The following is a 12,771-nucleotide window of genomic DNA, read 5'->3' as shown; positions in this document are numbered from 1 at the left end:
TACTTTCTAGTATTTGTGACTTCACTGACATTAAAACCATGATAAGCCTTTCTTGCGTCATTGTGCTCTGAGATACTTTTTGATGAACTTGAGCTTTAAGAATGATCTCTCACATGACGTAATGGAAGTGGCCTGAGTTAGCGGTATTCGGAGGAGGTTGCAAAGTCTGAGCACTCGTAATTCCCATATGAAGCCTGTTTTTTTCAATATGTCTATTGGTGATTGTATTACTGTTTGTTGTTGAAAAGTGCTCGTGCATCAATGACATCATTGAAAAAGCGATTTCCCATTTATTTCATCATACAAACAGGAAAAGTAGCACAGTTTGTCACAAGCGTTTCTTCTAACAGGTGTCTTGGTTCAAGAAGAAACCCAAAGGTATCCATTTTCTTTCCAGCCTTTGGAATCTGCCCTTCATCTCCATATGAAATCTGTCCAGCACTTCTGTCTCAACACGTTTGAATTGCAGTTCTATTGACAGTCCTACATTAGAACTCAAATTCCCATTAAGTCTTTTCTTTCTTATGGTTGTTTTGATTACAGGGAATCCATAGTAGTCACTACCTTCTTTTGCTTTTTCGATGGATTGGGTTTTTGTCAGTTTCTCATCATTTTGCAGAAAGCATGAAAGGGTACTAATTTCTTAAGCAGCTTCCCGTATATGCAGTCAAGACTTTTGTAGTTTCTTCCGAACTATATTAATTGGGCGCAGGAGCTTTGACCAGAATTCCAGATAGGCAAAAAATTCTTAATTTTCCAATGCATGAAGAAGATTCTGTGCTAATATTATATGGTATTACGTCATTGTTGGATGTTTATGTTTTGTGCGAAAGCAAAAGGATTCAGAGTATACAAAAGTGGGAAAGATCCATATCTCGCTATGCTTGAGTATAGAAATACTCCGATAAGTGGACTGCCGTATTCACCATCACAACTGCTGACGAGTAGAAGACTCAGGGAATCATTCCAATTGATCACAAACTATTGAAACCATCGGTAGCTGAAAATGCAGAGACATTACTCAACGAACGACAGATGAAAAGCTAAGTGAAATACGATGCCAAAGCAAGACTACCTAAAGATTATTCTGTCGTAGAGTTTTTCTAGGTCAAACATAGCAGAAAGCAGTTGTCATAAAAAAACATTCAGCACCCAGATCTTACATCATAAAGACAAAAGATGGAAAAACATACAATAGAAATCAACGCTTTTTGAATAAGAGTTTCGATGAAGACATCTCTGGGTACTATGATACCGATGAAGACAATGAACTGCAAACTGTTGGAACAAATGAAACAGACAGTTATAGACCAACGTCTAGAGAACTTGTTGTGCCTATGCAGTGGGCGCCGCGCTTTCATAGGCCCCGCGCTAATTCCAAGTGTACATTATTAAATTAAACAATTATAACGTATATAAAATAACAGGGTTTTCGCGACCTCCTGATTTTTCAGGGCCTCCAGGAAATCTCATGAAAAGGCAAAATATACGATAAAGACTGAACTTTTTTTGAATTTATTCAAATCTCCTGAAGAATAGACGAAATTGACGTTTTGGGGTGCCAATAAATAAAAAGTGGCATTGCGAGCTTTCATTTGATAAAAATTTATTGCAAAAGACAAAAGTAGGCCTATTTTCTAATTCAAAAAAAAATAATTTTGACATTATGCTTATCCCTACCCAGACTAGGCCCCGCGCGATCCGTTTCGCATAGGGCCCCGCAAATGCTAGGGCCGGCCCTGCTAGTAGATATCCCTCTTAGGAAATTTAAAAGGAAGGGTGTGATAATAACTTCAATAGGAAGGATGTATTAATATTATATGATATTACGTCATAATTTTTTGTTTATGTTTTGTGCGATAGCAAAAGGATTAGATGTAAATAAAAAGAGAGTTTCCATTAAATTGAGGAACGATGAATAGAAGGGTAATAACTCGAGTGTGAAGTTTAATTCTGAAATTATAGACGCCAAACCCGAATAATGGACAATTTTAGCATTATTAAGAATAACTTTTAGATCCGTTATACTCGATTCTGTAAATTTTGTTTCAAGGTTAATTAGTGTAGCCATATAATACTCGCCATTTAGATCTATTATTAGTAAAGGTAACAAGATACCTGGAATTCGCTGTAGGCTATATCATGCAGTTTTATTCGTGGCAACAAAGTTTAAAATGTAAAAGGAACTTTAAAAAAAACTTTGATCTCTGTGGGAAAAATATTTTTAAAATGTCAACAAAGTCAACGTACTGATAGACCAAGATCTAGGTTTAGTCTTTGTGATAAATTTAATCCATAAATGTTGATAAAAAAAAAGACACCCGTTGACACTATTTGTCAATCAAATATATTAATTTATGTATTTACAAATAAATTTCGGACACCCATTTGGGGGCCCCCCCCCCTAGGTGGGGGCCCGGGGGGATTTTAAAATTCTCCCCCCCCATCCCCCCCCCTTAGTTACGCCACTGGTTAGGGCCCTCAATTTTTCTCTCATAGATTGGTACCATGACCTTTAACACTTAAATGTAAAAACTACCGTCTACTTTTTTGTGGAACATGATAATAAGCCAACATGTTTGTTTTATAAAGAAAGTGTAGTTGTTTAAAAAAACAACAACATACAAACTGCATTATAAAACAAATATGGGGTCATTGATGGGAATATTTACCTAAATGAGACAAGAAAATGAGTCGATGGTAAAGCTAGATCTTGCTCCCATTTTAAGCAGAGAAATGGAGCCATTTTCTGATGTGTAAAAAAACAACAACATAAAATTCAAACATACCAGTAATTAATGTAAGTGCTAGACCCACTGGTTTCTCATAAAATTTATTTCAGGTCAATTTAGTTTTTGTAGGCCTAACTTTTCGTTAAACTGGCCAGCGACACGATCCGAGTGTCCGAAAATGAAATGGCCCGCAAGTCGAATTAAGTTGGGCATCACTGGTCAAAACCATCTGTTGGAAGTTTTAAACTAAAAAAGCTTTAAAAAAAAAAAAACTCACCCCCCCTCCCTTAGCTAGGCTCATAGACTTTGGTGAATGTGCTTTGCTTTTGAATAATATTGAAGAGGTTTTTTTTCCTCAAAACTCTCGGTGGGGGGGGGGGTTTAAAATCAAAATCATATGGAATCTGGAGGATATAGGCTAGCTATACTGTATATCTTATCTTATATAATACAGACGTTACTTCAAAAAAGAGTATATAATAATAATGATGTTTATTGCCCGTAAGAAAATTTGTCTTACAATTTGTGCATTACACCAGACAAAACATTGTAACTATAAAAAAAAAAAAATGGACAAACAGTGCATTCACACAAGACTCACTCATTATATATATATATATATATATATATATATATATATATATATATATATATATATATATATATATATATATATAATAATATATATAATATTATTATTAATATAGTATAGATATATATATTGTAGTAAATATTCAACGAAAGGAGGTCACATATTATAAGATAAATTTATTTACAGTTATAAAATGCACAGTGAGATATTGATTTCTGCTATCAAATCACACAGTCTTGTCTTAAGTTCTACAAGTCCTTGTACCTAAACATTAGAACAGACCAGTGTCGCTCCAGCCTAGGTACTCAAAACAGTTCACAGGCAGCAACATGTCACGTTGGTGGCTCTCGTCTTAAAAGCTAGGGGGTCTTGGTGGAGTCCCGATGCCAAGCGTTTTCTTGAATTCGTCACAGCAGAAATGCATTCTCCTGGCAACTAAAACTCAATATTCATCCTACCAAAAAAAAACAAGTAAAATAAAGTAACGTGTGGGCCGATAATGAAGTGTGACTGACAATCGTGGCACAGATAGCGTAAGTAGATTTTTTATTAGGCGTATTTACCGTAATATTATTTTCATGTTACCTTCATGATAACTGTTGTAGTGTTGTAGTAGGCATGTTTTGGTCAGAATAAGACGCCAACAGAATGGTTAAACGCTCTTGTCTATTCGACCGTTTTGACGCGCGCAAAGTGTCTAACTTTTAAGAACCTTTTGAATAATGTTTTTACTTGAAAAATATTCTAATATGAAATTATAGGCCCTAATTGCAAATATAACCGATTTGTTCTTTGAAAAGAAAAGATTCCCCACAGATTTACATTAAGGCTTTGAGGGTCGCCGCCGAAAAAAAATGTCATCGAAAAATAATTTTAAAAAAAAATTCATTTATGCTTGATTACTTTTGTTCAATACACCTGAGTGTAACTTCGTTTTGTTACAGAAAAAAAAATTCGGAAGAGGGAAAACTTAAATTTACCAATTAGATTCTCCTCTGATCTTTTTAGGATTTAAGTATAAACTGTGAGTTATAGTCCTAAAGTTATTTATACAATAGAAAAATCTCAGATTAAGTAAAGGCTTGGAAAAGGAAGACTATGGAATGATATTTGGCTTCAGAATTCATCTTGAGTGTTACTCTTATACTTTAAAATTTCGTATGAATTCTAACTTTTCCAAAACAAAGTCTTTCTTTACATAATTATGACAAATTCATGCGATATTACATAGACTCTGTCACCACATTTGACGATTTTATTTTAAAACGTCATGTTTTCGTCGGAAAAGAGGCAGTAGACTGAGTAGAGTGAATACGATTAACCATGGAACTATGGATTAACCATGTAAGAGTCTTCTCTTTTTTTTATAATTATTGCTAATTATTGCATTTGGCGTTAAAGATACGGCTAATTTATATAAGAATTTAATTTAAAGCATATATAACTTATATTAGGGACAAATTGTTTTGTAAACAAAAAAAAAAATGTAATTTCTTCACTTAAATACAAAAGGAAAAGTATTGGTCAGTACGATGGGGGGGGGGGCGATAGCATCTATCCCCTCCCACCTGGTACCACCCTCATTCATTTTATATTTACCATTGATTTAATTTGAGATTAGAGTGTGGTGCGTTATAATATACAAATGCTTCAAATATCCATAAGTAGCTAATATTATACAGATGTTCAACTAGTTTTGTTTCTACTTAAAAATTGGACCACCTCTCCCCCCACTCGAAGGGTTGAAGTGGGAGGGCAGTAGATGCGATCGCTCCACACCCACCCCACCCCACCAAGTCGGCCAAGACACAAGAGGAGAGCATTATAAAATATAAAAAAATTATATAGATATTCAACTAATTTTGTTTAAAAAACTATGATTTCTATAAAACAAAAATTGGACCGCCCCCACCACTCGAAGGTTAAGGGCCAGGAGGAATTAATCCACCCCACCAAATCGGCCAGCATACTGGAGGTGGGGCGACATATGCTAATAATAGGTTAAAATATAAATAATTTGTATGTATTATTAACATAAATAAAGAATTGGTATACACCTTAAGTGATTTCTCTACTAAAATTATCCCGCCCCTCCCTTTTCGGGCCAAACAGGGGGGCTATTGCCCCTAATTCCCCCTAGATCCGACAGTGTAAGAAACGTATCATAAATAAAATAATCAATTTTGCAACCCATGATTTATTAACTCTTTCTCTCCGTAATTATTTACCACATTCTGGTGGAATCAACGCTGGTATCGTCAGTTAGGAGAGATAGAGTTAAACTATATCATTTACTACTTTGAAAGTCTTTTTTTTTTTACGTTCACTTGCTCTTGTTTTCATTTTCTTTCCTCCTTATCTTATCTTATCTTATATATTACAGACGTTACTTCTGAAAAGAAGGTAATAAATACGTCCTACGCATTTCATGTGTCAATCTTAGTCATGAATGTTAAACAATGACTAACTCTTCTAAGTCGTTGGTTTTCCTGGCTGACTCAGGCGGCCCATTCCATTGTCTAATGGCACTAAGGAAGAAGGAGCACTTGAACGTTTTGGTTCTAGCGTATGGAATAAGAAATGTGTCTCAATCTTTGTGTCTTTCCCAGTATTTCATTTGTTCAACTCTTTTTTTTTTCTGTGGGTTCGAAGGTTTCTAGAAAGCCTCAGTGGGTCTCACTGCGTTTTTTTTTTCTCAACATAAGATAATTTATAAAAAGAGTTTGGAAAATGCAATGAAAACAAATATAAACAAAACATGTGGTAGACGAGGCTTGCGTCAGATTTTTAAAATTACCCTTTCATTTCCCAACAACTGTTTGAAACATTATTTTATTGATTTTTACATTTCTGTTTAAGAAGACACTAACATAGATATGTTTAAATACGTGCAGCTTTTAAGAGTTTTATGAATTACTTTGCTGTTGCATGTAGTCAGTTTTACCCACCAAATGTTATCGGCATCTTTTAACTTGTCATTTTAGTCTAGTTAAAAGAAACTAAACAATTTTATATTAGCTAATGTATATTATTCATAAAATTTTTGAATCATTTAAAAAAAAAAATGTCATGTTTAAAACCTATCTCTCATTACAAAGAGCTCTTCTTTATATTTTTACTTTGTAGCCAGTGGCGTCACTAGGGAGGTGCGGAGGGTGCGGTCCGCACCCGGTGACACCCAAGTAAAAAAAATGCACTTTGTGAATAAATGACAATTAAAAATAAACGACAGTGGGTAAATATTGGAACATGTTATTCACAATGGATAAATAGATCTCAAATAATTTCTTTTTCATTTCGACTAAACATTTTATTTTTTATGAAATTCTATCAAAATGTTTAAAATTTTATCTCATAATTAGGATAATATCACAAGGAAAACGTAAATCCTTACTTTCAGATGTATACCAGTTTCATGTATGTTTCATGTATGTAAATGAACACTGCTTTGATTAAAAAATGTTTTAATCGAACCTATTGAATCTGTGGCTAGTACCGTAATATTAGGATGTCAACCAATAGTTACTGTTTAACAAATGACGACACGCTTCAGGCATAAAATATTATAAAAATCTCACATGTTATTAGTGTAAAATGTGTAGAATTGGAAAGTAAATAAGTGGCCAATGAGATTTCTGAAGATGATTTGATTTGATTTTTCTGTAAAAGAAGCTCTAGCCAAGGTGAAGGAAAATAATACATTGCGTCAGTCCAATTATATACTTGAATATGTTAGGGAATTTTTCTTATGGTTCTGGTGCTTCCTAAAGGGGACGATTTAGTCACTTAATAGCAAAAAACTGTATTCTTTTGTTGTCGACTATTTTCAACGAATTGTGTTGAAATGAAATAGAAATGTGTACCTTAATTTAATGTGTGGTTGAAATAAAGTCCGAAATTGGAATATCTAAAGACATATGAAGAATTTTTCTGGATCGGAAAATTGGAAAACAAGAGCATCCGGCTACAAATGCAATTGACATTTTGTGACCGTATTAACAACGAGCCTTTATTGAATAAAGAATTTCTACGAGGTGATGGAAATGTTGTGTAGTTAAAACCCATAACTGAAAATACACCTGTCATGTTACAAAGTTTATAAATGTTTTAGCAAACGACGTAAAAGATATTAGAGTCAGTATGGCTGTAAGCACCTTTGTATCGTGTTTGACAACACACCTGACACAGCACACGCTGGCCAGATTCAGAAGTTATAGGATTTTAAGGGAGACTAAAAAGCTGATGAGATCAACTTTATATATAAAAATGTCTAGAAAAGGTTGAGCTTGGAGCTCAAAGATATGAAAATGCAGCTTCAATGTCTGGAACCATGAAGGAGTACGGAGGGAGGGGGGCTGTACTAGAAGGCCAAAGATACTCAAGAGTTGAGGCTTCAAAAATATTTCTAAATTATTTAACAAAGCCTTCAACCGTTTCTTACTATCTGTGTATCTATGGGCGTCATCATGTGAAAAAGAATTTTTAAATTACGAACTTTTTGAGACAAAGGAACAAATGACACTTTTACAAAGAGGAATTTTATTAAAAATGAGATTGTTAAAAGACATTAATTTTGATAAAGTAAATGATAAGTTTTCAAGTTTGAAATCCAGAAAAAAAAAGTGTAATTTATATTGCACTGTTGAAAAATTGAACTATATGTTAATGACAATGATTCCAGAGATTAAGGATGCGTGCAGTTTCACATGACTACACAAACCCAGTAAACTAAATAAATTGTCATTTATTTTAAATTTTAAAATTTAATAGTTGCTGAACAATCAAAAAACGTAGGCAATTATAAACTATATGTATTAGTGCAACATACCAAAAAAAAGGATTTTTTTAGAGGGTGGAACAAAAACTTTACTTCTCATAACTACTTTACAAAACAACGCCTTGTTTCAGCTTTTTTTTTTTTTTTTTAGGTATGTGACTAAAACATATATAAATAACAATTAAGTTTGTTGTTCGTTTTTTTATTTTTACTGTATTTTTAAATTTTGTTGTTTTTTTTTCCCTTCTGACAACTTTTTTTTTCAAATTATCACACACACATATAGGCCTACACCATTGGAACTCTTTTTTTTTTCTCAAACTTTCTAGTTGTATTGAATGTGTCAGTCTGCGGTTGAAGCCTGGTAAATGTCTGTTCTTTACGTCTGGCTAACGCATTAAAACCAGTTTTGGACCCCCTGTAGTAATGCTCGTGTTGTCTTCCACGTCGTTTGATTCCGATTCAGGGTCTTCTTCATATATTATATAGTTCTCTATCTCGCACAGGAAGTTGCACGGTGCATGCTGGCAGGGGAATTCGAATAAGGTTCCGTTTCCTTTTAACATGGCTGCGCATCTGTGTCTGCTTTTACCCAAGAAAGTCGGAATGTTTAGGGCTTGTACAAAGGCAGACGTTTGGCTGTACGCATACATCCACAAATCGCCCTTCCGACTTTGTCCAACATACGTGCACATTGTCTCGACGTCTTTTATAGCAGATTTGATATTTCTGAGCTCTTCGTTGCTCGAAATCTCCACAAGGTAACCACCGGCGACCGCGCAAAGAACAGATGCCTCGTTGATCGATTCTGCGTTGAATCGGGATAGAAGGTAAATATTATTTTGTATCCGGAAGTGTTTCTTGTAGATGTCATCATAGACATCGTCGTTTATGTGTTCTCTATATGTGTTGTAGTTAGAATGTATACTCATCAATTCTTCCATTTTACTTGACCACATATAAAGTTCTTTAGTGATAAAGGCTGACTTCTGGGAGTATGGATTCACACAATTAGGTGATGCACCTAGAATAAAAATAATAAAAAAAAACACTTTAATACAAGCTATCTCTTATCTTCCTCTCTCATCTTGTTTATCTCTCTCTGTCTCTCTTTGTCTCTGTCTGCTTCTCCCTCTCTCTCCCTCTCTCCCTCTCTATCTATCTATCTATCTATCTATCTATCTATCTATCTATCTATCTATCTATCTATCTAATCTATCTATCTATCTATCTATTTCTAATCCATCCATCCATTCGTCCATCCACCCACCCACCTCTTCCTTTATTACTGGCCTCCCCCTCATCATTAAGACATATGTTATCGGTACGTGACGTTTTGGCGACGCCGTTTTGGCCCCGCCGTTTAGGCGACGGGACGTTTTGGCGCGAGATATCATTTGACGATAATTTAATAAGCACGTAGCTTTTATAACAATGTTTATTTCACTCTACCATAATATTGTAAGTATAGTATGAATTCTAACACCGTTCAGCGAATTGTTTTTATTAGCAAGTGTTTGGTATGTATAGCTGGAGATACCATACAGTCATTAAATAAACCAATGTTAATGTAAACAAATAATTGCATCAATTTTTAATCTATCATCGTTTCATTTTTTAATTTTTTTTTTATTTTAAAGTAATATCTTAAAAAACTTTTTGAAATAAAAGTGTGCCTCTTAAAAACACACATACACAAGCCAAAATGTTTATTAAAGAAAATGATGTGAAACACAAACACACATTTACATTTAGTACGTGAAAAATATGTCGTAACACAAACACTCATGCAAAACATAGATATGAATAATTCTTTTAAAAGAAATAATACAATAAACGTACATAATGTATTTCGCGCCCAAACTTCCGGTCGCCAAAACGGCTCGCGTCGAAACGACCTTCGCGTCGGAACGGCTGCTTCGATATGTTATTACCCCGTGCATTCTTAAAAAGCAAAAATAAACTATTTCTTAACATGTACCAATTAGAAGGGGGTGTATGCTTTTAGCAGACCTTTTTTAAACGATGTTAGATATCGAGAGACTTAGAGAGAAGATTAGAGAAATTAATAGAAACGTAAAGAGAGATTCAGAAAGATGGCGAGAGATATTAAGAGAAATAAGGAGAGATTCGGAAAGATGTTCAGAGAGATAAGGAGAAATCGGAGAGAGATTTAGGAAAATAGAGAGATAGACATTTAGAGAAATCAGGAGAGATATTTAGAAAAATATAGAGAGAGATAGACATTTAGAGAAATCAGGAGAGATATTTAGAAAAAATAGGGAGAGAGACATTTAGAGAGAGAGAGAAATCTGGAGAGAGATTGAGCATAGAACAAGATAGTTTGAAGTCATGGGTACATGCCATGCAAATAATATGAGTATAGAATAGTCCGTGAGTAGATTGTAAGATTTTTTTGAATATTTATTTAGACACATCGTCAGTTTTTACAAATATATTATATTAGCTCACTCTGTCTGTCTGTCTGTCAGGATTAAATTACTAATTGTTCTACCCACTTCCCATTCTTGGATCAAGTTGAAACATCGGTATAATTATAGATTGTTGATGACAACATATGAATCAATAAAAAAAATTAACCAATTCGTTAATATATTAGTGGTAATTAATTAATTGATTAATTTTTGTTTTGTATAGAAAAAGGGGAAATAAAACTTGCAATTCAGAGATATGAAGATCTTATAGTATGCTCCTACTCTAGAGACGTCCAGACAGGATCTAAGCTGCTAAAAAGATTTCTCAAGGTATCGATTTGGGCTACATTTAAAAACATTAATCTTGTAGGCTACAATCATATTACAATTACAAGTTTGACAACACTGTCCTAGAACTCCAAAATGATACAGAACTACACTGTAACCATACCTGTCCCATGGGAACTGTAGAAGACCACCAACAGTGTTAACCAAACCGACATTTTGTCCTCATATATATCTATATCACTTGTGAACTGATGACGGCTCGCACGCGCGTCAATCTCTTGTACTAAATGACAATGGAGAAATGATTTGATTTCAAGCATTAATATCTTTGATTTTCGTTAGAGTATGTGTCTATGAAATATGATTGGTTATTGCTATTAGCCAATGAAAAAAGATCTATCGCACTACATTAGTTGGCCTCCTTCAGTCGTAGAGCGACTAAGGTTCATCTCGAACAAGCGAGTTGAAAGCCTGGGCATTGTTTATGGTCGTACCGTCAGAACGATGTCGCCCACACAGCAGTTCCCCCCCCCCCCCCTACGCGCAACTGATGTGACCAAAGGAACGGAATATCCGATACGTTTGGGATCAGTAGCGCCGCAGGCTCTGCTAGGCTGTTACACATTGTGCCACAATCTTCTTAAGGGTCACTAGCTCCTTTTTTTTCCCTCAGGGTTGTCCCCCGAAGCCTTTCGCGTATTTGGGTATAGCCGCTAGGCAGCGGAGCTTTTGATTCAGAGTTTTCTTTCTAGATGGGTAGCCAACCAAGGCTAACGAGCCTCTCCTGCCCGAAGCTTACTGGCTTAGGCGCCTTACTATATACAGAGGTATAATGGTGTGTGAGAGAATGAAGAGATGGGCGCCGTACTTTATACAGAGGTATTATGATGTGGGAGAGAAAGAGAAGATGGGCGCCGTACTTTATACAGAGGTATTAAGATGTGGGAGAGAAAGAGAAGATGGGCGCCGTACTTTATACAAAGTTATTATGATGTGGGAGAGAAAGAGAAGATGGGTGCCGTACTTTATACAGAGGTATAATGGTGTGGGAGAGAAAGCAGAGAAGAATGGCTAGTCAGAAGAGATAGCAGGAGCTCGAGTAATTAATCATTCCAAACCCAGCTCTACCGCCTCATACCAGGTTCTACCCTTTTTGTCCCTTCCCATACCTTGCCAAAGTTTGCCCATCTAAGCAGGGCCGACCTTTGACACATTGTTCCACTTGGGCCCTTAAGATTTTGATGTTGGTTTATGTCGGTGCAGCCGGGATCTTTATTTTGGTATATTTTTTATTCAAACTGATTGATACAATTACACTACACATTGGCTTATTTTAAATATATTTTGTTGTTGTATGTTTTACTGATATAGTTACTCTTATCTAGAGTTTGGTGTCTGTAAATACTAGTTACTATTAATGATGTTGAGGTGGTGTTAATTTCTCAAAATGTTGATTCTATATTTGTTTATAATAGAGTAATTTCTTCGGTATTGTTTTTTTTTCTTTTTTTTTCGTAAACGCTATGGAAAATGTTTGAGTTATAACTTCTGAATTTAGCCATGTTTCTATACATGTAATTATGTTTATAGTTAATAGATCTAGAGTACCGGTAACAATAATAAATCTTTCTCACTACGCTATGATTCTATCACTTTCTCACCACGCTATAATCTTTTCTTGACCAGTTGGAAAATGGGAGGGGGGAGAAGGAGGTTTCTGGGTGATTGTTACCGTGATTTTTTTTAAATGTTTGTTTTTTTTTAATTTTAAAAAACTGACAGACCTGAGTTTGAACTCGAGAACTCAAGCATACTAAAGCCTTCTCAAGCCAACACAATAACCACTGCGCCAGCGAATCGCTTATGAAAATACAAGGTTTTATAGTTGTCATGTATTTTTATCTTAAAACTTTAAAGCGGCGACCTACAAAGTATAAAGTAAGTCAG

The 12,771-nt window shown here is 34.9% G+C and overlaps 1 protein-coding gene across 1 annotated transcript; it reads right to left on the bottom strand.

The window, feature by feature from the left end:
• Nucleotides 1-7,846: 7,846 nt before the first annotated feature.
• LOC106050419 (uncharacterized) lies at nucleotides 7,847-11,134 on the bottom strand. Its single transcript, XM_013205381.2, has 2 exons — nucleotides 10,988-11,134; nucleotides 7,847-9,125 (listed from the first exon to the last, which is right to left on the bottom strand). Exons 1-2 carry the CDS (start codon nucleotides 11,037-11,039, stop codon nucleotides 8,491-8,493), a joined length of 687 nt encoding a protein of 228 aa, XP_013060835.2. The 5' UTR covers nucleotides 11,040-11,134; the 3' UTR covers nucleotides 7,847-8,490.
• Between the last annotated feature and the right edge of the window lie 1,637 nt (nucleotides 11,135-12,771).

The sequence above is a fragment of the Biomphalaria glabrata genome, chromosome 1, assembly GCF_947242115.1.
Source record: "Biomphalaria glabrata chromosome 1, xgBioGlab47.1, whole genome shotgun sequence".
Classification (NCBI taxonomy): domain Eukaryota; kingdom Metazoa; phylum Mollusca; class Gastropoda; family Planorbidae; genus Biomphalaria; species Biomphalaria glabrata.
The sequence above is the reverse complement of the archived record's forward strand: the minus strand, read 5'-3'. Positions and strand labels throughout refer to the sequence as shown.